A 27268-nucleotide genomic window follows, 5' to 3' on the forward strand; every position below is an offset into this window, starting at 1 on the left:
TACAGCAAGACCCAGCTTGCCTACTGACATTCCTATTAACTATTAGTCACTTCTAAAGAACAGGCCAGGTGGTCTAAACATGGAAACTCTGACTAAGCGCAAGTTACTTCTCCTCTGTTCTGGAGTCAGGTGAGGAACAGCAGAGGCCCAGGCTGGGCACACAGGCTGTGGTGCTGCTTTCCCATTCACCACAGACTGGCTAAAATTGCCCACCGGCACATCCACACGTCTCCAGCAACACAGCAACAGGTAAAGTCAGTGGAACCCCACATTCTAATCCTCCCACTGTGACCAATACCCTGGAAAAATCCACTTCTGCACCCTGCCTTGGTCCCCTCACCTCACCCAGGTGAATCCCACCCGCACCTTGGGCATGGCTAAAACTGAAGCAATCCTTTAGTTTCCTGTGTTTCCTTTTCTCCATCTATCTTCAATTTTGTCCACTTCCACAGGCCTCCTCTACTCCAATCTGCTACTTCCTTCCTTGCCTTTTAACACCCTCAACACTTCCACTCGGTCACCACGAAACTGCCTGCCAGCACTGGCCTCACCTAGGAGCCTCCAAGCACAAAAGACCTAGAGGAATGGCCACCGCACGATCTTTCGTTGTAGAGTGACAGTGAGGACAGGCACTTCGGTGCAACCTAAGTTTTGGGGCTTTTTGGTTGGGTCTGTAATCAGTGATGTCTTTCACCACTTTTTATCAGAAAAGATTAAGACAAACAAACAAACCACGAGGTTCAGCTGCCCTCTGAGGGCAATCTGGATATCAGCAGTGCCTCCTACTGCTCTTTCCCCATCAGCACGTCATGTTGCAATACCCCAGCTTCCCCCTACCCTTATCAACTGTCTTGATGACACAGAAGGACGGTGAAAGACAGAAGCAGGGCCTGGGAAATGACAGGAAGGCACAGGCCGTGATTCTGCCATGAGCCCCAGAACATCACAGATGTATATGCCTTTAAAAAAAATAAATCACTAGTCTCGCTCAACTCAGAGTGGTCTGTCTCTGTCAGCAGAGAGGAGTGGACAGGTCAAGATAGAAAGCCAAGCCCAAAATGCTGGAATCTCCCATCAAACTGCACCGGGGGTAGCTGAACCAATCAGGAGCTAAGCTAAGAACAAGGCAGAGAATGAAGGCGCGGAATGTCACTAAGATGTACCAGCAACTTCTGCCCAAGGAGTGCAATCGCTTCTCTTGGGCACCCGAGAAGGGGCTGGCAGCAGGCTGTTTAAATAAATATTAAATTTGTCCTCCTATTGGCAATAGCATCACCACTACCACTCCAGAAGCAGCTGTGCCAGATGAGGGCTGGGACACTTCCGTGTTTACAGCAGAGAGGGGCACACATCCCTTCTGCTGCTTGCAATGATCTGCCTGGAGTCTACATGCCACCCTAAACTGACCAACAGTACCACTTCCAGAGCTTGTCCCGAGGGACAGGAAGCCCCTGTAGGACACAGCCAAAGCCCTGTGGTCCCTCAGTTCTGTATCTGAGCATGGGCAGATCTGGATTCAAACATCAGCAGCAGTAAATAAAACTGCAGTATGTGTGGCAGGCAGAATTCTCAGATGTCCAAGAGTCCTGGGCCCTGGCTATTCAAACACTAATATAGGTACTGCTGTAATCAGATGACCTTAAGATAAGGAGATTACCCTGGTATCACAAGAAGTCAGATTCAAGCATGAGAAGGATTCAATGCCACAGAAGGATTCAGTGCATTGCTGTTGGCTTAAAGATGGAGGGAACCAAGTTGCAAGGAATGCAGGCAGGCTCTATAAGCTGAGAATTGTCCCCAGCTGACAGCCAGAAACAGGGACCCCAGTCCTACCACCTGAATTCTGCCAACAACCTGAATGCAGCTGGAAGCATATTCTTGCCCAGAGCCCAGCTTGGCTAACACTTTGACATCAGCCTTCTGAGGCCGTAGCCAGAGAACCCAAGCAAACCTACCAAGACCTCTGACCTACAGAACTGTGAGATGATAAATGGTATTCTTTTAAGTTGCTAAGTCTCTGGTAATTTGTTATGCAGCAACAGAAATCTAACATACTACGTAGAGCTCTCAGTAAGTAGAGAGCCACAGTTCAAAATGGCCTGACCTCCTTCAGTGTTAGCCCTTCACCTCCGCATCCTCCCACATCCCCAGACACGAGAGCACCGACTCCTTCTGGACCCCTTTTACTGAAAAAGAAAAGGGTAGCAAGAGAACTGGGGAGGTAAAGACCTTTCCTTACTTCAAAAGCCCACCCTAGGTGGAAAACACCATTTGGAATCCTAATAGAAAGAATCAGATATTTCCCCTTCTACCAATTCTGACCCCTTACACACACCACATGTAGCCTCTACTAGTTGCAGACGAAACCACCACAGGTCCTGAGTGTTCCTGCACATTCTTGCTGGGGAGGCCTTTACCACGACACTTTCTCATCATGTGTTCATAGCAAGCAATGTTGAGGGGTGAAGTAATGTCCCCATCTGGAACAAAGAGCAGGCTTGCTGCAAGAGGTGGAGTGCCCAAGTGTGCATGTTCCTCGGCTCTGACGCAAACCCCCGGCCTGCATGGCATCTACCTGCGGCCCCTACACATCACCAGTGTGGGACTTAGGGAGAAAGAAACCAATACTAACATGAAGCTCACGCGGCTTGCTGTGCTCTGAGTAATAACGTTCTCTGTCGCTGACCTGAGATATTCACGTCTTCTGCTAGCATCCATGAAACAGTAATAATCTAACTTATTAGCTTGCAAGCAGGGTAAAATTCTAGACTCTGACACTATTACACTTAGATCTTTTAAATCAGGGGATCTACTATCTTTACATTAGCAATTTCAAAAGAACAAAATACCCTTTTTAAATTTTTCTTGTGGAGATAATAAAACCTACATCACTGGGTTACTGTGGGAATAAAATGAGAAAACACATAGCACACCTGAGATATAGAAAACATCCAATAACTTTAGTTAGATCCCTGCTCTCCCTAGTCACTCATCCTCCCCAAAATCCATATACAATGAACCAGATGGGGAGCAGTACGTCTCTAAGATAGCAGTCCACTCAGAAGACGAGGGATAAAATAGTCTACTACACCAATTTCTGACATTTGCATAACACTGCACTACTCATAAAGGGCTTCTACCAATATTATCTCATTTAATCCCTACACAGAAACCAAGGTTCAGAGAGGTCAGTCCTTGCAGAACGAACAGTAACTCCACAGGTCTGGAAAAATAGCCATATGGCAGAGGCCTGGGGATGTGGGCCGAGGAAGCATTGCTGAAATGCAGCTGTGATGTTGTTCTAGCAGCACGACTGTATCCTGAAGGCACACCTTCATCCAGGTAAGCCAAGGGAGCTCCCATCATGACTAGGCCTCCTGAGGAATGTCTGCCCTGGAGAAATGGCTGGAAACCACAAGATAGAGAGACATCTTTTATTCGGATATCCTGATTGTTTTTAAATGGAAAATTTTAAAAGTCCTTAATACAAGAGGCCATCCTGTCCTGGATGAACTTGGTCCCTTTGGTTCCTTGGCAGCTTCTGCTGTGTCTAGAGGCCTTGGGGCCTTTCATCTTGTGACAGTGTCACTTGAGGGTCTTGCTGAGGTTGGAGAAGCCAATGCCAACACAAGTCATCAGCACTTTATCCCCTCCCTTGAGTTCTTCACCACATGGCTTGGTTTCAATTTTAAACATAATCTGGAAAAAGCTCTTCAAATGCCGCAAAAATTCTATCCTAAAAAATAAAAATAAAAATTTAAAAAAGGGAGGGAGAAATGAAAGAGGAATTCGGTTTTTAAAAAATTCTTCTCCAGCCTAGAACTGAAGCTTTTAATTTCCCAGATCAGGAGGAATAACTGAAATTAAGAACTTCTATCAATGCTGATTAAACAGCATTTATTTACAGCCTGCCAGATTCCAAAGATGATTTTAAACAGCTTGCAGAGATGCACACAACATAAGACAAATTAAGTAAAGAAAAAGAAAGAAAAAGGTTAGAGGTTAGTCCTACACACGCATTAGAGTGGACATGAATACGGCATTAATCTTCAAGAGCTCATGCAGAGAGAGAAACACGTGCTTTAATGAGTCACAGTATCATGAGATTAAAACCAAGCAGAGTGACTGCTGCTGATGCTGAAAGAGAGAAGTCTCTCTCTCCATTGTTCAATCCTGACAGCCCTTTCATTCATTCAACAAATATTTATTGAGTGCCTACTATGTGCCAGGCACTGTTCTTCGTGCTGGAGATATTGCGGTCAACCAAAAATCCCTTCTCTTATGAAGCTTTCAATCTATATCCTTGAAATATATATATACTTCCTCCATAGTCAGAAATTTAAATAAAGTAAACAAGGCAGATGAGAAGGAAATGTAGGTATAAAATATTTGTGTGTATATGGCAGAAGGCAATACTAAATAAGGTGGCCAGGGAAGTGCTCACAGTAAACATGCAGAGGAGGTTGAAGGGGCTCTTTCTTGTCATCTCCCTTAAGACAGAGCGATGGCTTCACCCCAAGAGTACCTTGGGAACAGCAATTCCGTGGAAGGACCATGGTACTGGTCTGGCCTAGCAGATTCAGCATCAACCCAGCTAGACTGACCATAGGACTCACCTGCAGAGTTCATTTAACAAGCAGATTCCTGAAGGTTTCAATCAATTGGCAACTGGTGGAGAGGAAGTGTCCATGTGGAAGAGCCCAGAATCACAGGCCACATGTCCCCTCCTCACCCCTTACCAGGCCGTGTCTCCCCAGGGCACAGGGGCCAGAATCCTCCCTGGTGATTCTTACCAGCCCAGTTTGCAAAACACTGGTTTAGTTAAGGACAGATGATCTGCACCTCTTTAATGAAGTAGTTCAGCAGCCCTGTGTTGTGCTGCCTCCCAATCAAACCATCCAAACAGTTCTCACCCAGAATGTACATGGAATCACCCACGGAGCTTTCAAAATACTGATCCTGACACGCAGATCAATGGAACAGAATTGAGAGTCAAGAAACAAGCCCACACACTCGTGGTCAACTGATTTTCAAAAAGGTGCCAAGATAATTCAAAGAGGAAAGAATAATTTCAACAAATGGTGTTGTAACAACTTCACACGCAAAAGAATGAAGCTGGACCCTTTCCTCACATCACGCACAAAAATTAACTCAAAACGGATCAAAGACCTACATGGAAGAGCTAAAGCTATGAAACTCACAGAAGAAAACACAGGAGTAAATCTTCATGATCTTGGGTTAAGCAATGATTTCTCAGATACACCATCAAAAGCAGAGTGATAAAAGAAAAAATGGATTAACTGAACTTCATCAAAATTAAAATCTTTTCTGGACACTATCAACAAAGTGGAAGGACAACCCCCAGAATGGTAGAAAATATTTGCAAATCACTTATCTGACAAGGGTCTGGTATCTGGAACATACAAAGAACTCATACAACTCAATAATAAAAAACCAAATAACCTAATTTTAAAATGAGCAAAGGATCTGAATAGACATTTCTCTAAAGAAGATATGCACATAGCAATAACCACATGAAAAGATACTCAACATCATTAGTTACTAGGGAAACGCAAATCAAAACCAACAGAAAGGCTACGATCAACAAAAAAAGATAATAACAAAAGTGTGGGTGAGGATGTGGAGAAATTGGAACCCTCAAACACTGCTGGTAGAAATGTAAAATGGTACCACCACTGTGGAAAACAGTCTGGCAATTCCTCAAAATGTTAAACAAGGAGTTAGTTACCATATGATCCAGCAATTCCACCCTAAGGTATATACACAAGAAAAATGAAAACATACATCCACACAAAAACTTGTACACCAATGTTCATAAGAGCACTATTCATAATAGTCAAAAAGTACAAACAACTCAAATGGCCATCAATTGATGAATGGATAAACAAAAGATGGTTTATCTGTACAATGGAATATTATTCAGCCATAAAAAGGAATGAAGTACTAATACATGCTACAATATGGATGAACCCTGAAAACATTCTGCTAAGTGAAACAAGCCAGTCACAAAGAACCGCATATTGTTTGAGTCTATATGAACTGGACAGAACAGGCAAATCTATTATAGCGACAGAAAGCAGATTAGGGGTTGCCTAGGGCTGGGGGGAGTGAGAGGAATCAGGAACAACTGTAAATGGGCAAAAGGGTTTCTTTCCGGGGTGGTGGAAATGTTCTAAAATTAGACTGTGGTTACATTTACACAACTTTGTGAATATACTAAAAACCCACTGAATTGTACACTTTAAATAGGTAAACTGTGTGGTATGTGAATTATATCTCAATAAAGTTGTTTAAAATAACTATTTTATTTGTGAAGTTAAAAAAAAAAAGAAAAAAAGAACTGATACATGGCTCCCGTCCTCACACAGTATATACCAAACTAAGTATAGAGCCTACTGCAACGCATTTTCCACCCTCTCCTGTCCCTTTATCCTAGTTAACCTAGTCAAAGGAGGAAAAGGCAAAAAGGGGAAAAGAAAGTCTGAACAATTCCACATCCTGTCTGCCTGAGATGAGCTAAGAGATGGAACAGTAACTAGCCTGGACAGTAGGAGTCCCAGTGATAGCTGCACGCTCACAGAAAAATTCCTCACTTCTTTGCTCTCTCTTCCACCTTGGATTGTGTTACTTCATCTCCGTCTTTAAAATAACGTCCCATTTGCCACCTATTCTTCGAAGACTTCTCTAGCCAGTAACCCCTCTGGGTTTCCATAGCATTCTTGGCTCTGCTTATGGAGTCTAATTAAATGCTCATGTGTAACTGTCTCACAATTGCCCTCGCCCCACTCTTGGTAAATTATATAAGCACCTCCAGGGCAATGACCTTAACCCATTACACCTTCTAGGCACTATATATATAAGGCACTCAGGAATGGGGCACCCAACAGAATGTGGGAGTTAGGGTTTAGGGATACTTTTGAGAAATGACTTCAACATTCTTAGCAATTAAGGGAAGTCAATTCTTCCCCTGCTGGCTTTCCCATTTTACTAACCAATTGAAATTTTCAGGTTTTTGCTCTGTCCCAGCCTCACAACCTCCCTAACCCTGCCCTAAGAAAGAAAGAAAACAAACACATCAAAAAACCCCATAGATAAACAGTCCACATCTGTGGGCATAGCTTCCAGCTGGCAGCAACGCAGAAAAAGCCAGCCATCTCACCCACTTGTCTGCATTCTAAGGAGGAAACAGCCTGTTCTCTCTCGCTGCTGCCTCGGTTCTAATACAGGCCCGAAGCACGCTCTGCTCCCAGAGCCTCCCCAGCCTACTTCATGCTTCACCTTGAATCATTCAACTGTGCTGGAAAAACCAGACACCCTCCCCAGCTGGCAGAATTCCTAAAAGGCCGCAGCCTGCCTCTGATCTCTTGGAGAAGGAGGGGAGAAACACAGGCTTGAGTGTGCAGGCCTGCATAGTTGCAGCTTTGGGGTATTTGTAGCCCTTGGAATCGTTAGAAAAAGCAAAGTCAGTTCCACTTTTTACATAATGTTCTGCCAACCCTTCAGCCTGTCTGAGGAAGACTGTGTAAGGACTGAGTTAAGGTACATTTCATGATGCCCTCCACTGCCAGCCCCATTCTCCCTAAGTCTCCTGTGGCTGGGATAGCAAAAAGCAACCATGCTCAGAAGCTGAGAAATAACCTCAGGCGATATGAAATACTAACAGTATCCTTAAGAAAATGAAAACCAAACAGAATAAACTCACCCACATCTATATGCAGTTGAACAAAGTCAGGTCCAGGGCCAGCCTGCGTCCTTTTCCACAGCCCCATGCGGCACTGCTCCCCTTTCTTTCTCTTCCAAACACCATACAGTAGACCCACACTTTCTAGACACAGCCCCCCGGCCACAGAGCCAGGCAGAAGAGGCACCCCCGGGACACCGAGGGCAGCTCTGCTCCTCTACAGATAATCCCCGCAACAGTGTGACTGGAAGATTTTCAGACTAACCCTTTTAGGCAACTGGGACCCCTGACTTATGAGAAGTATCCTTAGCGAGCTTTCTTCCCCTAGAACAAAGTGATTTATTTTTTTTTTAAAATGAAAAAACAAAAAACCACCAACAACCTACTTTTCATGAACGCCTCCAGTCCATCTGACAAGTGGGTTTCAGAGAATCCTGGAGCACAGAGGTAATTTTTCCTGTGCATTTTCCAAGAGCGGGTTGTTCCCACCACCATTGTTGGTCAACAGGTGAAGGCCACTGGGCTCACAGTCATCTGCCCATTGGATCCCAACTGCCTGCAACTTGCCAGGTTGCCTGGCCCTGCCCCTGAAAATACAGCCCCTCATACCAGGTCCCCCTCTGAAGCCAGCTAGAGCATGGTGGTGACGGGGATCACGACGCGCTCTCTCTGGCGGCTCTACAACAACAAACCATGATAGAGGGTCCCGCCTCCTGCTCCACCAAGCCACTTGGACACTGGGGTCACCTACTTCTCAGATCTAAGGAGTTGCTCTGCAAATTGAGGGGATGGAAGATCTGGGGGGTGGGAAGAGAATCTGCTCAACAGGGCCCCCTGTAGTCACTACACGGCATCTTTTAAATATATCGGTGGTACTTTTTCTGCCAAAGAGCTGTTTTCCCAAAGACCAGCTGACCTCTGCTCCAGGAATGAAGTTATTAAACTCTGTTATAAAGGCAGCAGGAAACAGAGAGCCAGGTTGGCTGCACTCTCAGGAGACATGGATCCCAGGCCAAGTTCAGCCAAGAACTCACTATGAGCAGGTGACTGACCTCTTTGTCATCTGAAAAGTAAGGATATCACTTGTTTTACTATATGCCAAATATGTCCTGCGGCTCAAAGAGCATAATAAAGGAGACTGGGCTTTGCAGCGTTTAAACCATTTCCCAGATGTAAGGTGGCGTGTGCTGTGCTGGCTCCCAGAGAGGAGTTAGGCAACTGAACCCAAAGAGCAGCATCTCATTGATCTTCACATCACTGTGCTACACACTGGGTGAGCCAACTACCCCGATCAGTCTGTGTTTACAAGGACCCTGGGCTCTCGCTCCCCAGCATGTCACAAAAGTGAAGAGGTCATTTATTAAAACTAGAATAAAACAAAGTGACGTAGTTTATTTTAGACTTCCAATGAAAGACCGAAGGAGATCATTTTATGACAATTTCAAACGAGAACGCTGAAAAGATACAGCAGGGCACCCTGGGCTCAGGCAGGGAGGTGCCTGGAGTCCAATAACATGTGTGAAATCCCAGCTTTTACTAAATAGCACAGTGGGTCAGGGAAGTGTGCACTCTGGACGAGACGTCAGAGTCCGAACCCCAGTTGCTGCCTGTGTGACCCTGGGCACACGACTTGACCACCCTGTGTCTCAATCCGCTCACCAGTAAAATGGAGTGTACCTGCCTTCATCACTTTACCACCCTTGTGGGGTTATCATGAAACCTGAAAGAGTTCGTGTTTGTAAAGTGCGTAAAACAACATCTGGCCCACAGCGAACACTGTTAAGTGTTGTTAAATAAACATCCACTTACAGAATTCTCAGGAACAGTAAATAAGATGTGTGTAGTTTGTTTAGTAATGTGACTGCAGGAAGTTAGTCATAAATTTAAAAATCAGTGGATACAGGGACTTCCCTGGTGGCGCAGTGATTAAGAATCCGCCTGCCAAGGCAGGGGACACAGGCTCGAGCCCTGGTCCGGGAAGATCCCACATGCCGTGGGGCAACTAAGCCCGTGCACCACAACTACTGAGCCTGCGCCCTAGAGCACGCGAGCCACAACTACTGAAGCCCACGTGCCACAACTACTGAAGCCTGCGGGCCTAGAGCCCGTGCTCCACAACAAGAGAAGCCACCGCAATGAGAAGCCCACGCACTGCAACGAAGAGCAGCCCCCACTCACCGCAACTAGAGAAAGCCCGGGTGCAGCAATGAAGACTCAACGCAGCCAAAAATTTTTAAAAATAATAAATAAATAAATAAATAAAATTTTAAAAAGTCTTTAAGAAAAATAAAAATAAAAATTAGTGGATACAGATTTAGATAGCTGAGCAGACGATTTACAGCTGACTTCAGGCCTGAGGTTACCCAAAGCAAGTTTACCAGGCCTCCTGGTGTTCAAAGTGAACTTCACAGGAGAGTGGACGTCCATGTGCGTCCAGCACTGATGGAGCTCTGCCAGGCACACCGCGCTGCTGGGAGAGCTAAGTGCCCAACCTCGTTTAAGCCTCGCTCCACCTTCCCAAGCCCATGACTTCAGGACCATTCACTTTCTCTGTGGATGAAACTGAGGCTCAGAGATGCCAAAGACCTTGTCCATGGTCTCCCAGTGCTGCAAGGTAGAGCCAGAACTGAAATCCAGATAGGCTGGACTCGAATACCTGTGCACTGGCAGAACGCAGGAACTTTTCTGGTCACCGCAGTCTCTGGTCATTAACAATTTCTGAAAGTGCTAATTAAGATGCTCGTTGATATATACTCTTACTTTCAAATAAAGTATAAATCATCCTTAAACTGTAAAATTAAGCTTTTTGAGGGGAAAGTAGAACCACCATCACTAATTGTAAACCACCTAAAACTCAGCAAATTGAAAAGAAATAGATTCTCCACATACCAGCACGTTATCCAATACTATTTTATTCTACTGAAAAAAAAACTCTCTGGCCTTCCCAAAGAATTTCACACATATAGATTTACTTTCTCAAATAACACAGAAAACCATTACCAGCCACGTCCTGCAGTAAAACAGAGAGAAGAGGAAAGGGGAAAAACAGAAAGACCCTTATTTTCCAGAAAGGGTTTGAAAGCAACACTGCTAGAAAACACTATCCTGCTTAATCCCAGTGCTCTGTAAATAGACATTTAAAAAGCTATTTATACAAATCAAAACATGCAAACTGCCAGAAAAAATACATTTCTTTAAACCAAGGAGGGTCTTGCTTCTGGTTTTCTTTAGAAATCTGAGGTTACAGAAAGCAGATTTTTATGATTTTAACTGCACATAAAAATACGTGTGATATTATGGTCTCCAAAGCTCTTGAATCCAACTAGGATAAGCTGTTCCCTCACCATGATCATCCTGACTGTGGATTCTGTCCTTTTCACCCTTAACTGTATGCAAACGCATGATGATAACTTTGCCTGTCCTGGAGCACGCCTATTTCTTCCCACCTTTGCCCTTCATCTCTTTGGGCTTCTAGAGCTTTCCACAATGATTAAAGGCAAGAAGGGTCCCAAACAGATAGAGCTTTCAAAAAGAAACTCCCTCCTCCTCCCTTGTGCTAGCTTACTGAAAGAAGGGAGGCTGCCGTTTCCAAGCCCCTGGCCGCCCCTCTTGCAGGAAGCCCTGGGGTGTGCAGGTAATCCAGAGGAAGACTGTCCTGCAAGTCCCAGCCCCAGGGCTCAAAACACAAAATTTTGCAATTTGTCCCACTCCTGTAAAGCTCCATTCAGAGCAGACCACTTTGTTTTCCCAGGAGATGTGTAATTTTAGGCAAGGTTTCTGGAAGACAAGACACTGCAATTAATGTTTGGTGAGGGGGTGTGTCAAGGACACAGGAACTTTTAAAAATGTCCAGTCACATCTTGACGGTCTCCACAGAGTTTGCTGACTTAAAAAGATTATACAAGGCCCTGTAGCCAAACTGAAAAAAAATCTTTAAAAGCAAAAAAAAAAAAAAAAAAAGTGTCAAGGAAAAATAAAAATATACATTCCATTTTTCACATAATGTTCTGCCAAACCCCATGCCCCACGACCACACACATTTCTAGACACCGCCTCATGCTGTGTGAGCAGCCAGGCCTTCTGCTGCCCTGAAGCCAAGGCTGGGAAAGCAGCAGCCATGAGACCAGCTAAGAGGGTGAAGGGCGCTGTGGCGGCCACACGGCTGTCAGCCACTTCCAGCAAACTCGCTGGGAAGCCAATCTCTACACTTAAGGTGCTGTGCTCCCAGCCCTCACCTCCTCTCCAAGTGCCTTAACTACAAAGTCTCTCTCGGCAATGTTGATTCCTGATGTCAGCATGCCATTTAGGACTACTCAATTTCAGGTTTCCTGTCCTGTGAAATACTTTACACAAGTTATCGGGAGATAATGTGGTCCTCACCAGTTCCCTGCTTTCAGTCTTCCCGCAATGCTAACAATGTATTCTCTTCCATTTCCTTGTTCCAAAAAGCCTTCCACCACCAACTTACAGAAAAAAAAAAAAGTCTCCAAAAGAATCTCCTGGGGCTTCCCTGGTGGCGCAATGGTTGAGAATCTGCCTGCCAATGCAGGGGACACGGGTTCGAGCCCTGGTCTGGGAAGATCCCACATGCCGCGGAGCAACTAAGCCCGTGAGCCACAACTACTGAGCCTGCGCGTCTGGAGCTTGTGCTCTGCAATGGGAGAGGCCGCGACAGGGAGAGGCCCGCGCACTGCGATGAAGAGTGGCCCCCGCTCGCCGCAACTGGAGAAAGCCCTCGCACAGAAACGAAGACCCAACACAGCCAAAAATAAATAAATAAATTAAAAAAAAAAAAAAAAAAAAAGAATCTCCTGGTCACTATACTCCCAGCGCCGGGGTCCAATGGTACACTGCCCCCTCTACAGTGCCCGCCCCTTTCTCAATGTGATGGCACCACCATTCTTCAGTTATCACAGTACTGTACCTTTCAGATATACAGCATCGGTACCATGATAACCGAAAAAGGACAGTTCAGTCTCATATCTACCTGAATATTTCCTCAAACTCAAGGCCCATTCCCCCCGCCAGCTTCCCACCCACAGGTGGCCACAGAATGATCTTCAAGTATATAGACACATGTACAGAGATGTCAGTGTTCAAACAGGTTGTTTCACAGCAACCTCACTATCAACAGGAGTGCTTCTTTCATTGTGCTGTTTAGAATTCAAGTCTTCTGAGGATCTGCTCTTTTTCGGAGAATGCCTGCTTTAATACCCCAACAGTCAACTTCTGATAACATCTCATGGCCTCAAACTCACCTCTGCATTTCCCTCCTAGTCCAGTGGTGTTACTATGAATTTTGCCTCCTGGACAAAAAGGCAGTCCTTTTTGCTAAAGCTCGGAAAAAGAGGGATTTTTTAAAACTAACAATAAAACCCAAGCTATAACAGAAGCAGGAGTTTACCTCCAAAATGGAAACAATATCTAAAGCACAGACAGAACTGTCTAGTATAGATCACGCAGTTTTAATGACACAGAAATGACAGATGGGAAGGAAGAAACGCAGGAAAGAAAGGAAAGCAAAATCCTTGTTAAACGCCAGATGAAAGCAACAACCTCCAGCTCATTTAAGGATCAGCATAATCAGGTGGGAACAGGATAGCGCTCATCATTTCGTTCGACTGGAGGATTAAACTGGACAGCATAAGGAGGCTGAAAGAAAACAACTCACGTGTAGGGAGAGAGCGGTCCAAGAAGGACTTTGGAAACGTCCTGCTGTCCAAGGGTCATGAGTAACAGAGCCAGGCTTTGGTTGGTCGAGTCCACACATCCACCCTGTAAACACAAACACTTTAAGGATTAATCATTGTACCAAACCAGATAATGGAAAACCAACAAAACAGAGGGAAAAAAAAACAGACACAGATGCCCAGAGTATCGGAACCACAGAAGAGCAGACGGCAAAGTTCAAGCAATAATAAAACAGAATAAGTGTCTTTTAAAGAGTTATCCTCATATCAAGTAACTGCAGGGGGTTAAACTAACAGTTAATCAAAACAATTGTAAGAGCTGAGACTATCAGAATGAATAGACATTTAAGTTTACCGAGGTATATCTAGTGAAAAATGAAACTTTCCCTTCGTAATTAAAGCCATAGCAGGACATATAAGCAAAAGAGCATAATTATTTATAGGCAATGCATAGTTAATTACCAAGGGTTAAGTGAATGACATTTCTACTTATTTAATCTGTCATAGAACACCACAGCTAACCCTTCCCTTTCAAGGGTCTTACCTACAACACATTCAATTACATTCAGAAACTGCCTGCCATGTCACATTAGATTCCCCTCTTTAACTCTTCCTGTGTGCCTTAGAACTGGAGAACTGTTCAGACCAGATTCCTCCATTCTTATTATTTATGCATTATTTTTCCCCATTTTCCCTGTTCTTCCAAATCAAAGGCAGGACAAAAGCCTCTTCAAAAACTTTCTCCTGAAGTACAACTGCTTTGGTTGCCTTTCTTCTTTCATTCTCGAATTTTTCACCCACTTCAGCCATTTTGCTTCTGCTTGATGCATGCATGACTGCTGTTTCCATTTGTGCCTTAAAGAATGTCTTTATTTCAGATCATCCTCTCTGGGATAACTCTATTTAAAACAATTTAAATTTACACTGTACATACTGAAAGCAGGATGACCTTGAATGTCTACATATTTTGCATATTTCACAACAAGAAATGCAGTTTCTAACCATGGCACATCACTGTTCAAGGCTAGACTCTCCCAGACTTGGAATGGGATAAGTGGTCGCCCACTGCTGCTTATGTGGGTACACCTCTCTCCTTTTTTAATGCATGTAGGGTAGGGAATAAATCGATTCTCAGGTACAGACACTCATTCTCTGCTGTTAGACTTCACTGAGGACAATGAAGTAGGAAAATCAGAAGGTGGATCCTACTGCCAGCCTTTATGAAATCTACTGCTCTTCCTAATCTACCTGAGTTAATAAAGGACAATATTTACCTCATTTAGCAAATTTTAGGACGAGAGGAGTTCCAGCACATATATTTCCATCTAAACGGAAAACCTGACCCATGGAGAATAAAAGAATATATAACAAAATATATTAATATAAGAAGATATAACAAAACTATTTGTTTTACAGAACTTGCTCCTTTTCATAAGACTGCCTAAAATTAAACTGTTCTCTTCAGTGTCCGCTTCCTAGCGCTATGTTGCTATTCTGCTACTCTCAATTGATTTTTATTATGTACTGAACCAACATTTTACCGCAGTAAATATATTAGGGTCTGTGTACAGGATACGACAGAGGGAGTGGTGGGGCCGCCCAGACAGCAGGACACAAGCCTTGTGCAAAGTAGCTTCAATCTCATTACAAAGACGAAATACGAGCAGGAACCAGTAACAAGTGAAGGTGAAGACGAAGTTACGCGGCAGCTGGGGCCTGTGGGCACCTGGACTGCCAAGGCGGTGCGAGAGGGGTTGTCACTCCCCTGGCACCAGAGGGAGGCTTTGGGGAGGTGGGGACTTGAGCTGGCCCTGGAGCGATGAGCAGGGTTTGGAGAGGGAGGAAGAGCAGGAGGATGGGGGAGATACAACCCAGGGCCGGCAAGCACCAGCCAGGAGGCCAGCCTGCAAGTGGCTGTCTGCTCTCTGCGGAGAAGTATGCGGAACCGCAGGGATAAGGTGGAGTAGGCAGACTGAGGTAGGGCTTTTCTAACTGGGCCACGGGTTTTGACTTTATCCTGGGGAAGTGAGAAGCTGGTGAAGGTCTCCGAGCACAGGAGTACCAAGATCAGGTCGCAGCTTTAGGGGGAGATTTAGGCTGAAGAGGATGCTGGAGAGGGTATGGAATGGATTTCCCCTCTGCAAGTAGGGAGAGCCAGTACCTATATCGGGGGAGGGGGAAATGGAAGGGAGGAGGGTGGTAGATGGGGGCAGAGAGAAGGATAGGAAAGGGCAGTTCCAGAAAGCCTGGGACAGAATCAAGAGGGCTTGGTAACTGATGAGACAGAAATGGAACAAGAGGAATTAGATCAGAGGATTAAAACTTTGGCAAAAATAAACGGTACCAAAGGGGATGGATTTTTATTACTTATTTAAACCATGTCACATCACAGACTTACAAAGAATTATTATAAAAACTGCATGCATTTTCATCCTTTTAGCAATTAAAGATCATAGACACACATAAAAGAAGTTTTCTTAATGACTTAAAACAAAAAACTCAGTCCAGCCACTACTGAACGGTTTAAAGCAGAACTTAACTAGAGTAAAGAAAAAGTAAAATAAAATAACCTAATCCAGATTGCATGTTTTCGCTCTTGGGGACTGGTGGACTGTGCTTTCACCCTGAGGCTTTTACTCTGCCATTTACGGAGATACAAAACCCATATTCCAGCTGTGTCTGGGGGCTCCCACTGGGCTATCCTGTAATGGGATACATCCAAATCCCCCAGGTCCACTGGAAAGAGAGGGATGTGTCCCCACAGTCAGAGAGAAGGCCTGCCAGCCACCCCAGGACCAAGGCAGGGAAACCTGCACGAGTCAATAGCAGCTGAGGGACCCACGTGTCTCCAGCAGTCTTTCTTCACAAATATCTAGATGACAAACTTCCTGAACTGAGTAACTGGCAGGGCAACCTCTTGGTCATTTACTCCATTTACTCCTAAATTTTAGTTACTATCCCATCTTTCAAAAATCACTAAATTTAGCATCAAACATTGGAAAGACTTTGCATCGAAAAAGCTGAGGCCAGATCTTGACTGCTCAAGAATTATGAGAAGATACTTCCTCGCTCAGAGGGATTTCTTGTGATAGACTATTTCCTTCCTCCACTATTTCCTAGCTGAATGGTGAGTAGAGGGAATGGGGTCCCTCTACTGAGGACACAGTTATAGGTTCTTTGTCTTCCATTTAATTAGATAGACACTAAACAAGCTGGAAATTTTAATGAACTTTGAAACAGGTCATTCCTATTTGTTCCATCTTGTGACCAATGAGATATTTTCAAAAATGCTGACTTTGATCAGGGGAGTAGACTGTGGCAATAAGCTGTTTTCCTTAGTGAGGCCTATGCAGGGATCAATACCCATGACCCAGGCATCACCTTGCCACAATGATTAATAAATTACAGTGGCAAAAGGAAGAATTAAAGAACAAAATCACCACTGTACCAGCCTTACTGATTTTATTTCACTGGGCTCACGTGTGATTTTTGCGACTTTAAACAGAGCAAAACTTCCTAGAAGACTTCAGGAAAGAACCACAGAGATGTCTAATAACTGAGAATAAATACACAGGTAGTACAGAGATGAAAGGCTCTTCAGCTGGAGAAAAAAGACAATTTACAAACACTCTACACCATCCAATAGCAAATCACCCAGAGTACAGTCGGCCCTCCACATCCACAGGTTCAACCAACCAGACTGACTTTCAATTTCAGATGACTGAATCAGCGGATACAGAACCTGTGGATACTGGGTGGGGGGGGGGGGTGGTAATGAAACACAGACTTGAGTGGATTTTGGTATCCACTGGGGGGAGAAGGGGTCCTGGAACCAATCACCTGTGGAAACCAAGAGATGAGTGTATAGTTCTTGCTAGTGCTCAGTTTAAGAATGTGGGCCCCAGTGTGCATCCGCAGCAAAGGACTGATCATCCCTGGAGCCTGTCCTGGATTCTGCATGTTAAGGAAAAGGTTTCATGTTCCTGAGGTGCAGACTAACAGAAATCTTGGAGACAGGTTTGTGACTCTCCTCTAACCAAGTATACGGGATCTTAAAGAATGAATTTTCAGGCAGCTTATCTTATTTCTCCTGCCATCATCTTTCCTTCTCTTCCAATTTCCTTCTTGTTTATTTTGGGTTGCCTCAGCTGTCCCTGGGGAACAGAGTAAAGTGTGTGTGTACATATGTGCATGTTGCTCTTATGGATCAACAGAGAAAAAGGACTGTGGCAACTGAGGGGACAGGCTTGGCCAGACTGGTCTATGCCATGTCCCACCAGTAGGGCAGCAGAAGCAAAATGGTAATCAGTGCAGTCTTGTCTTCAGCATCGTGTCACCTTTTCTTTGTCCCCTCTTCCCAAGCCCCTACTGTGCTCTGACACAGGCCGGCCTTCCCTAGACACTCTTCTATGTGCTCCCAAGCACCCTACAAAATCGAGCCTGTTGACACTGTTTTCTATCTGAATTAACTGTCACACACAAATCCAGGTTCCCAGCTTCTCTTGAAAAATCTGAAAAGAATGAGCCCCCATCCCCCTACGGCAACGACAGGGGGCTGAGAGAAGGTCCCTGCTTTGCTCGGGGGGTGTGTGTGCTCTTCAATTGGCCAGTCACTGCCTAACCTGCTTCATTTTTCAGCTTCTCTCTCCTGTATGACTCTGTTCCAGTTCTCTGCCCTCCCGATCTTTAAAACTTACCTGCCAGGACTTCCCTGGTGGTGCAGTGGTTAAGGATCGACACGGGTTCAATCCCTGGTCCGGGAAGATCCCACATGCCATGGAGCAACTAAGCCTGTGCGCCACAACTACTGAGCCTGCGCTCTGGCGTCCACGAGCCACAACTACTGAGCCCACGTGCCACAACTACTGAAGCCCATGCACCTAGAGCCGGTGCTCCGCAACAAGAGAAGCCACCGCAATGAGAAGCCTGGGCACGGCAACGAAGAGCAGCCCCTGCTCGCCGCAACTAGAGAAAGCCCGCGCACAGCAACAAAGACCCAACACAGCCAAACATTTAAAATAAATAAATAAATAAATTTATAATTAAAAAAAAATTTACCTGCCATATGTAACAAACCAGTGGGGCTGGGCCTCTGCTCACTGACTAGTTTAGCTAATCCATTAAGCTAGTTAATGCTAAACTGTCTAAAGGGTAGGAAGAGGCTAACTCCTTGACTGAAGCCCTTAAAAGCGGAAGAAAGTTGCTAATGAATAAAAATGACAGACAAAGAACTGCTTCCTGATGGCTCCTCTCCCGGACCTGCAGAAGCGGAGGACATACCCTATGGATTTCTTCGAGCAGCAGCTTGGCACAGTTCCTGCCGAGGTCCTCGGGAAGCACCGCTGCCCCCTGGCCCTGGCAGTTGGAGACCAGTTCAGCGCTGAGGAAGGTGCCGTTGGTGGTCTCAGCAACCAGCCACAGTCCAAAGCCCGGAGACCTGGGGATTCAAAGGCACAGACACTGAGTAGCATACGAAGTGGGGTTCACATTCACCAGTAAAAAGAGAAGACAAACATCTTTTTGATGGCATTCTGTCTGGTCACATCAGGTCTTATTAAGAGTCCCTCCCAGCTCACAATGGACATATACATGATGCAGTGAGGGCACACACGTGACAGAACCAAAGGTGATGCAAATTTGCATTGCTTTTCTTTTTAGCCCTCCCTTCCCCTAGCTCTCCCTTACCTTTCCCCACTCACTACATTGTAAAAGATCCTGCTGTGAGAGTTTGTAACAATCAACATATAGAGCCCCTAGTTTCTTTTTATTTTATTTTATTTTATTTTATTATTTTTTTTTAACATCTTTATTGAAGTATAATTGCTTCGGAATGGTGTGGCCCCTAGTTTCTGAGCTAGGGGCTCAACACTATTCTGCAGAGTAAATAATACCATCCCCACCTTACAACTGAGGAAATGGACAAATCAAGCAACCTGCACCAAGTCCACACAGCTAGAAAGAGACTGAGATGCGCTTCAAACACAGATCTTCCAGACTCCAAAGCCCACGCAAGTTTTCCACCACGGCACGCACTCAGCCCTCAGTCACAACGAGCCCAGAAGTACAAGCAGCCTGGAGACCATCTGATTACAGCTCTCCTTGAGAGACAGCAGGCTGTTCCCCCGTGCTGAGAAATACCACATGAGGAGAAAGGGCCTAGAGAAGGCACACCTTTATGTTTTTGTCCCCAGGGGACACCTCTAACTCAGAATTCACTTAATATAATCAATGAGCCAGCACCATGTTCTCGCCTGTGTGTTTCAACCACCAACAGCCAGACCCTAACACCCTTCCTGTCCAGGACCACAAATGACTCCTGTATGCGTACATCCAACAAACATTTGGGGGAAAGCTTCCACAGACCCGGGAACTGGGGCGCCATGGTAAGCACAGGAGCCCCTGCTCTCACGAGGCTTAGTGAAAACCAGTTTGACGCAAAACAAAATCCGTCCACAAACAATAAAAACAAGCATCTCTCCACAAAATTTCCGGATTTGACACCTCACATCTACCTTGCCCAGTGCCTCTTAAACACACACAGTTGACCCTTGAACAACATGGGTTTGAACTGCACAGGTCCACTTAGAGACTTTTTTCACTAAATACGTACTACAGTACTGCATGATCCTAAGTTGGTTGAATCCGAGGATGTGGAGGAACGGAGGATATGGAGGGTCAACGGCGTTAAGTCCCACGCAGGCCTCTGACCGCGGGGAAGGTCAGCACGCCCAACCCTAGCGTTGTTCCAGGGTCGACTGTACCTACTTCCCAGCAGTACACTCCATATGCAAGCACAATACAGCTTTAATAAAGCCTCCTTTAACACAATCCAACATACATATTCATGAAGCACTTTCTATGCATCTAGCACAAAACCAGCCAAAATATTTGTTTCAGAAAAACTATGCGTAAAATTTATGTTTCAAATGTACTACATATGAGCTCACAATAGGGAGGAACTATACTGGTCAGTCCTTAATTTCTTTTAAAAAGAAGTGATTGTCTACGTAGCCAAGGATTAATAACACCTGCCAAGGGAAGAGGGTGCAGTGAGAACGCCGGTTCCAGGACACTCTGAGTCACGCTTAACAATCTAACACTGCACCACCCAGCATCATCATGGGACATTTAAAGTACAATCTCAAGTTGCCAATGAGTCACTTGACCAGGAGGAGGGACTGGGCACCCAGCTCATCAGTAGAGGCAGTGGCATGCCAAAATGAAGAGGAGAAAATGCAGGGAGGAAGAACCAGGAGACAAGCCACCATCACTGCTCTAACCCACTTACCTGCATTTCCTAAGAACTTCTAAACTTTTCCATCCATGTGAAATTTTTGAGGCGTGTGTACTTATTACAATGAACTTCATATTTAATCAAGACCGTTCCATTTGATATTGTATATGTTTTACAGAAAACAACACAATGACATATTAAGCTCTATGTACTCTACGCCAATTCCCCCCCACCGCCCCCCAATTTGGGGTATGTGTATTATCAGGCCTATTTCAAGTTATGCTGACAACGTAGCTGATCACCAAGTGACCTCATTGAAGATGTACATTGGTACAGTTTGCAAATGACAGGCTCCAAAACTTACCAACTGGTGAGGGACTAGATTTTTCAAAAAGTCATGACTGTGAGAATCAAAATGGGACCACACTGGACAAATGATCACTGGACAAAGAGCTGACACAGCCCACCAAAAATTGCTGGCCACCAAGGTTCCAGGCCATGGCCACACATAACTCTCACTCCCAGACTTCAATAAGCCTAACTTACGTGGATACTCCACTGAATTAGAAGAGGAAAATACCTACCCACGACTTTATAATTTCATAATGGAGAAGGAAGATCACCGTTTGTCAACTGTAGCTTGAGATTTAGAAAACGGAACACAAACTTAACATCATGCATTGGTTTTAGAGGTAAATTTTAAAGTGGAGCTTGGAGTTGATAACCCACAAGGCTACATTATGCCCACATCTCCATCCACGTGTGAGCTTCCTACTCATTATTAGCAGGTATGGGCCTCGACCAGCACTAGGGTCCGCTGAGTCAATGGCATTATAAAAAGCCACACTCTAGCTGGAGGCAGCATGGCCTTCAGGTCTGCTCTGCCTCTTTGTAGAGCGAGAGGCTGGACGACAAGGCACTATCGAGTCAGGCCATTCAGACAGCTGCTTCTGCTACCGATCCTCCCCCATCCCTCGTAATCCCCTCTCCCCAGAAAATAGCTGACACATAATTCCAGGCCTGTGGCCAAGAAAAGAAGAGAAAGGAAATAACGGCATTAGCAGCTACCATTTCTGTAGCACCTACTATGTGCCAGGCATTGCATTGGTGGCTTACATATGTGACCTTTTCATCTTTACAGTAACCTAGGGATGCAGTTGTTATCACTCCCACATTATGAATGAGGAAAACACTGATGGTATTTGAGCAATACACCAAAGGTTTGGGACCATCACTGACCTTTCCAACTCCCAGAAAAAGGGCCAGCTCTGCACACAAACCCTTTCCCAACTCTAACCTCTGACATCACCACCTCTGTTGCTCTGGACTATGAGGCACCACTGCATTTCTGAAGTCACCTTCATCTTTCCCTTGGGCCTCATGAAGGTCTGAGATCCCATAACACACTCACCCCTCCTTTACCCTCTTTTTCCTTCTTTTCCTGAAGTTAAAGAAAGCTCAGACAGAAGAGCTGTGAAAAAGGATGAGCTGTGGTACAACTTAGGAGAAAACTGATTTTTTATCCCACAACAGTCAGTCTCTGATGTTCTTATTTTTAGAAGACACAACCTGAAAACTTCAGATTCAAAGTGTAAAGATACTGTCATTCACACTGACGTGGTTAGGTAGAAACAAAGAAAACCCACGCACAAGGAAAGCAAATTTGGCAAAATATTCATTGTTAACTACAAGTAGTAGGAATATACAAGTGTTCGCTGTATTATCCTTTCAACTTTTCTGTATACTTAACATTTTCATAATAAGAAATTAGGTTTTAATTGCTTCCCTAACTCGCTGGTTTCTAAATATACAACCAAAGCCTAAAACAGATATTTTCATTACACAGATCATCATTAACTTTTTATTTTCTAAAGTAAGGTCTTCTGCAAAGGCTCTAACTAAACCAAACTCAAATCTGCAATAACAACTTTCTTTGGCTCTAGGGGTGTTTTTCCCCTTGATGGAGAGAGAAGCCGACTGGCACTTAAACCAACAAAGGATTTTTTCCCCTAAACTGTTATTTACACAGGATGGAAGAACTTGTTTACTTTAATTTTTTGTGGGAACAGAGGACAGATGGGATTTAAAGCTTGCAGCACTGTTTATTAATAGCTGGGCTTTAATTCCCTTAGGCTGGCGTCTCAACCCCTCATCACCCAGCACTGGGCACTGTGACACTTTCCATGTGATAGGTGTTCAAAAGATGCCTGTTGGGCTTCCCTGGTGGCACAGTGGTTGAGAATCTGCCTGCCAATGCAGGGGACACGGGTTCGAGCCCTGGTCTGGGAAGATCCCACATGCCGCGGAGCAACTAGGCCCGTGAGCCACAACTACTGAGCCTGCACGTCTGGAGCCTGTGCTCTGCAACAAGAGAGGCCGCGATAGTGAGAGGCCTGTGCACCGCGATGAAGAGTGGCCCCCGCTTGCCGCAACTAGAGAAAGCCCTCGCACAGAAACGAAGACCCAACACAGCCAAAAATAAATATAAAAAAAAATAAGTTAAAAAAAAAAAAGAAGACCTAAAGAAGAAATACATGGCGAATATCTTTAAAAAAAAAAAAAAAAAAAAAGATGCCTGTTGGTGACAATGGCGGTAAGTTGGAAGGAAAAAAATTGTGAATCATTCTTCCTCTGGCTGCCCAACCTCAGAGCTGGCAACTTTAGCTTCAATCAGACCAGGAGTATGACAAAGGCTAGGGTGGCTAGGGAATTAGGCTCCAGAAACGCACAGACACTTACCTCCCAGAGTTGACTCCTTTCATGTGGTCTGTGTATATATAGATATCGGGTATAAACTTGTTGAGGATGCTCCTTGCAGAATCCACAATCCGGTTTGCCATCTGAGGTGATACGCGTACCGAATACCTGCAACCTGGAGTTAAGGGTGTCATTCTGCTTGGACTCCACAACAGAGAAAAGTCAGTCATAAAGCTAGCAAATATTTGTGGAACTGTCATAACAAACTGGGGCTTCTAACTCCATTCTATTCTCCACCTGTACTTAATCACTTAACTTTGTAGTACCATAACTTAATTTTTACATTATTTTTATTTATTATTATTGTATTATTAGATAATTTTTTGTATTGTTAAAAAAAGCCCTCGGTGAAAAACATCTAAACAATATAGGCACTTGGAAAGTATAAAATAAAAGCTGTCAACCCTGCTCTAGACTGCCTACCCGTCCCGCCTCCCCTAGAAATGGTTCACCTCAATTTTGGAACAAGTAAAGGCAATTGCCCCCCTGTAGGGCATGAGTCAGGCTCCCTTTGAAGTATCATTCTCTGACCATCCCCACTGCTGTAACCATTGAGTCTTTCTCTTCGGAACCTAAGGCCAGAACAGACACCACACTGGGACTGACCTGGGCCCCTGTGTGACCCAATCCACCCCCTGGTAGGCTGACAGGAAAGGCAGAAAAACATTAGTGAAAGAGCATAGTGGGGCTGTTTATAAAGGTATAAACAGGTTTTTGTGTTTAACTTAAGAGCCTATTTTCAGTTATTTAAGTGTCGATGATTCTATTTATGGATGATACAGTGGTCAAAACATTGGTCATTAGCACTTTCACAACAGGGCACCCTCAGAAAGGAAAGGAGAAAGATATTAGCAACTCAAATGAAAAGGTTGGTGCTTGAGAAAGTGGAAACTATTACCTAAAATTAGACTTTGTTACAGAGACTGGCTCTCCCCAATTCCACCAACCAAATAAAAAGTAAGTATGTACTAAGCACTTCCGATGTTCACTGTACGGTCAAAGGGGCAGCTGCATATGTGGGACGAGGGGCTACCAAAAACGGAGAAGTAACAACATGTGATCTTCCCACTACTCTGATCCAAACCCCATGCAGCAAGTCCAACAGGGAAAACAAGGTGTGTAGTCTGCCCAGCCTCGCCCAACTGTTCGAAAATTACTGTCAATAACATATTTAATTTTCATTTGAGCTGCAGAAACAATATGCTCAGAGACTGAGCAAAGAACTTGACTGGCATCTGGCTCCCCTTTCTGAGCCATCCTGAACATCCACAAAAGATCCAGCTTCCTCATGCTAAGGAGACTCCCCCAGTAACTCTGGGCCCTCCCAGATCTTGAGATTGGACCCCCTAGTCTGTTCGGTGTTCATCCCCAAACCGACACCACCACCCCCAGCTCCACCAACCAAAGTGTTCAAATCCTTCAGCCTGATCTGCCTGCCTTCATTCTTCAACCCGGAGTTCCCCCCTCTCCTGAAATCCTCTGGGCAGCACCGACTGTGGCCTGCTCTTGAACTTACCACACGTCTCCCTTCATATACACTCATGCTGTCCTTGTTCTTCGATGAGACCGCACACTCCATAAGGAAAGGGGCTCTACTTCTGTATCCCTCACAAGTCTCTAATACACTACTTTTGTACTCAGAAATGCTCGATAAATATTTGACTTGACTCAAAGGACAAACCCGAAATGAGGAAAGAGCAAAGAGGGATTTTTCAATACACACACTGAGCCCAGTTACATCACCACCTCTTCTGTCCAGAATGTACTTTTGACCACAGGCAGCTTAGACAAACAGTCCCAGGTCTCATACCCTTTGGACCAGGAGGGTGCTATCCTTCTGAGGCCTGAAGCTGTCCATTCTCTGTGGGAAAATACAGATGTCGTTATCCTGACACATAAGCCCACAGCATTCACGTCTTCCAAAGTTCTTTCAGGTACATGATCATCTTATTTTATGCTCACGGTAACCCTGAGGCAAGGGCCACAGATTCCTGTTCCAGGGCTCACACTTAGGACAGCTGGGTCACGGAACTAAGATTCAAAATTAAACAGATCCGAATTCCCAGAGACAACCTTCTTCCCCCACCCTTCCAGGGATGTGGAAACCAGGTGGCTAACAACAGTGCTAATGAGGGCCAGTGGAAGCATATACTAGAATTCAGGCAGTGGAGTAAAGAAGGAAAGAGACTTTAAAGCGGGTTGCATCCCAGAGTCATTATGGAGCTATCTGGCTTGGCGTGGAGGCCCTACCACGATTGGCTAAGGGTTCTAGAATCAGATTATCTGTGTTAAGCGTCAGCTCCAGCAAACTGCATCATTCTGGGACTAATGTGCTATTCTTGGTGCCTCCACCTCTTCATCAGTAAGAAAAGGATAATCATAATACTCTCCTCACAGGGTCTGGAGGCTCAAATGAAGTAATGCACGTAAAGTGCACAGCGGTGCCTGGTGTGTGGTCGGAGCCCAGTGGATGTCAACTATTGCTTTTCCTACTGGCAGTCCAAGATTCAAATCCCAAAGCAGAGGTTCTTTCCTCTCAGGAGTAAGAGACCTCTCTGAGAATCTAATGAAAGCTCTGAACCGTCTCTCAAGAAACACGTGAACACACAATTTTGCAGACAATTTTGGGGGGTGGTGAATGTCCTGAAGGCCATTTATGAGTACCACGCTGAGAACTCATATCCAAGAAAGACAAGTTCATGGCTACAGCCCACATGGAACTCCTGCCCTTCACCCTCCCTGGTGTTACAAGTCGGAGAAAGCTAAGGGGTGTGTGTGTGTGTGTGTGTGTGTGTGTGTGTGTGTGTGTGTGTGTGTGTGTACAAAGAAAGAGACTGATTCTCTAAGTACCTTCCCTATAGTTAGAGAAAGGAAACCAGATTGTCCAACAAATTCTACCTCACGCCCCTCTTCTGCCTCTACTCCAGCTTCTTCACTTAACTCTTATGTACCCAGTCATGAGCTACTGGGACAGCATCACAAAACTAAAACACAGTGTTCCTTTCTCACTCAGGCAGGGGGAGAATGAGAGTGGGTGGCAGTAAATAAAAGGCAACCGCACTGTCCAGTCACAGCTGCTGGCAGGAACAACACCAGCTCTCTCCCAGTCCCTGGCCAATCAGTCAGAGAGATGCACTCTGCTGCGGTGGGTGGGCTGGGGGATCGGGGTGAGGGGTGGAAGGGGACAGCGGGGAGCCCAGTTAAAACCACAAACACACACCAGAGAGCGGGGCTAGTTCTCCCAGCTCGAGTCCTCCTATGGGGAATACAACCTCCAAGCTCAGCCCAACCATTAACCGGCCTTGCAAGTAACAAACCACAAAACCAGCTAAAGCTTTTTCCAAAGGCAGCTCTTTTTTCCCAGGCTCCAAAGCTGGCCAAGAAGGTGATCTCAATTCAAACCCACATTCCTTTGAGGTGTTTGAGAAATAGGCAGCTTTGCAGACCAGTGGCTGGAACGTTTGGTTTGCAGACAGGGATCTGGGCAAGGGCGCTGTGTCAACTCTCCTGGGGAGTTCAGAGGAAGGCTCTAGAGTCGGGGCTGTATCGGGCAGGGTTCAGGTGTCCTACCCCCAGCCTCAAGGAAGGTGAGGGGCTTGGGACCTCACCGGCATCCTTCTGGCTCAGAGTCTACACAGGGAAGGCTCAAAGAACACCAGAGAGAAGCCGGGGAGGAACAATGTTGCACCCCAGGTGCCCGGGGCACAACAGCTCTTTCAGCTTTTATGTAAAACACTGTACAACCCCGTTTTCCGCTGTCTTCATCAAAGGCTTCAAAGCTCTCACAAGGCTTTTGCACACCTGGTACAGCGAGTACAGGTGGGATCCCAGTGTAACTGCCTCTGTGAAACCCATGTTGTTACCACAGGACTGTGGTAAACAAAC

At 45.2% G+C, this 27268-nt stretch overlaps 1 protein-coding gene across 3 annotated transcripts in view; it reads right to left on the minus strand.

Annotated features, from left to right (window-relative positions):
* Positions 1 to 3420: 3420 nt before the first annotated feature.
* The window catches only part of RCL1 (RNA terminal phosphate cyclase like 1), an 84986-nt gene continuing 61138 nt past the window's right edge, over positions 3421 to 27268 (minus strand). For all 3 annotated transcript variants that reach the window (XM_082404441.1, XM_082404439.1, XM_082404440.1), the window contains 4 exons: positions 23366 to 23491; positions 18673 to 18829; positions 13374 to 13477; positions 3421 to 3736 (listed from right to left, as the gene is read on the minus strand). In XM_082404441.1, coding sequence (XP_082260567.1) covers positions 3586 to 3736; positions 13374 to 13477; positions 18673 to 18829; positions 23366 to 23491 — 538 coding nt within the window. In that variant the 3' untranslated portion in view covers positions 3421 to 3585. The remainder of the gene's footprint in view (positions 3737 to 13373; positions 13478 to 18672; positions 18830 to 23365; positions 23492 to 27268) is intronic.

This window comes from Balaenoptera borealis (genome assembly GCF_965194805.1).
Source record: "Balaenoptera borealis genome assembly, chromosome: 8".
NCBI classification, from domain to species: Eukaryota; Metazoa; Chordata; class Mammalia; order Artiodactyla; family Balaenopteridae; genus Balaenoptera; species Balaenoptera borealis.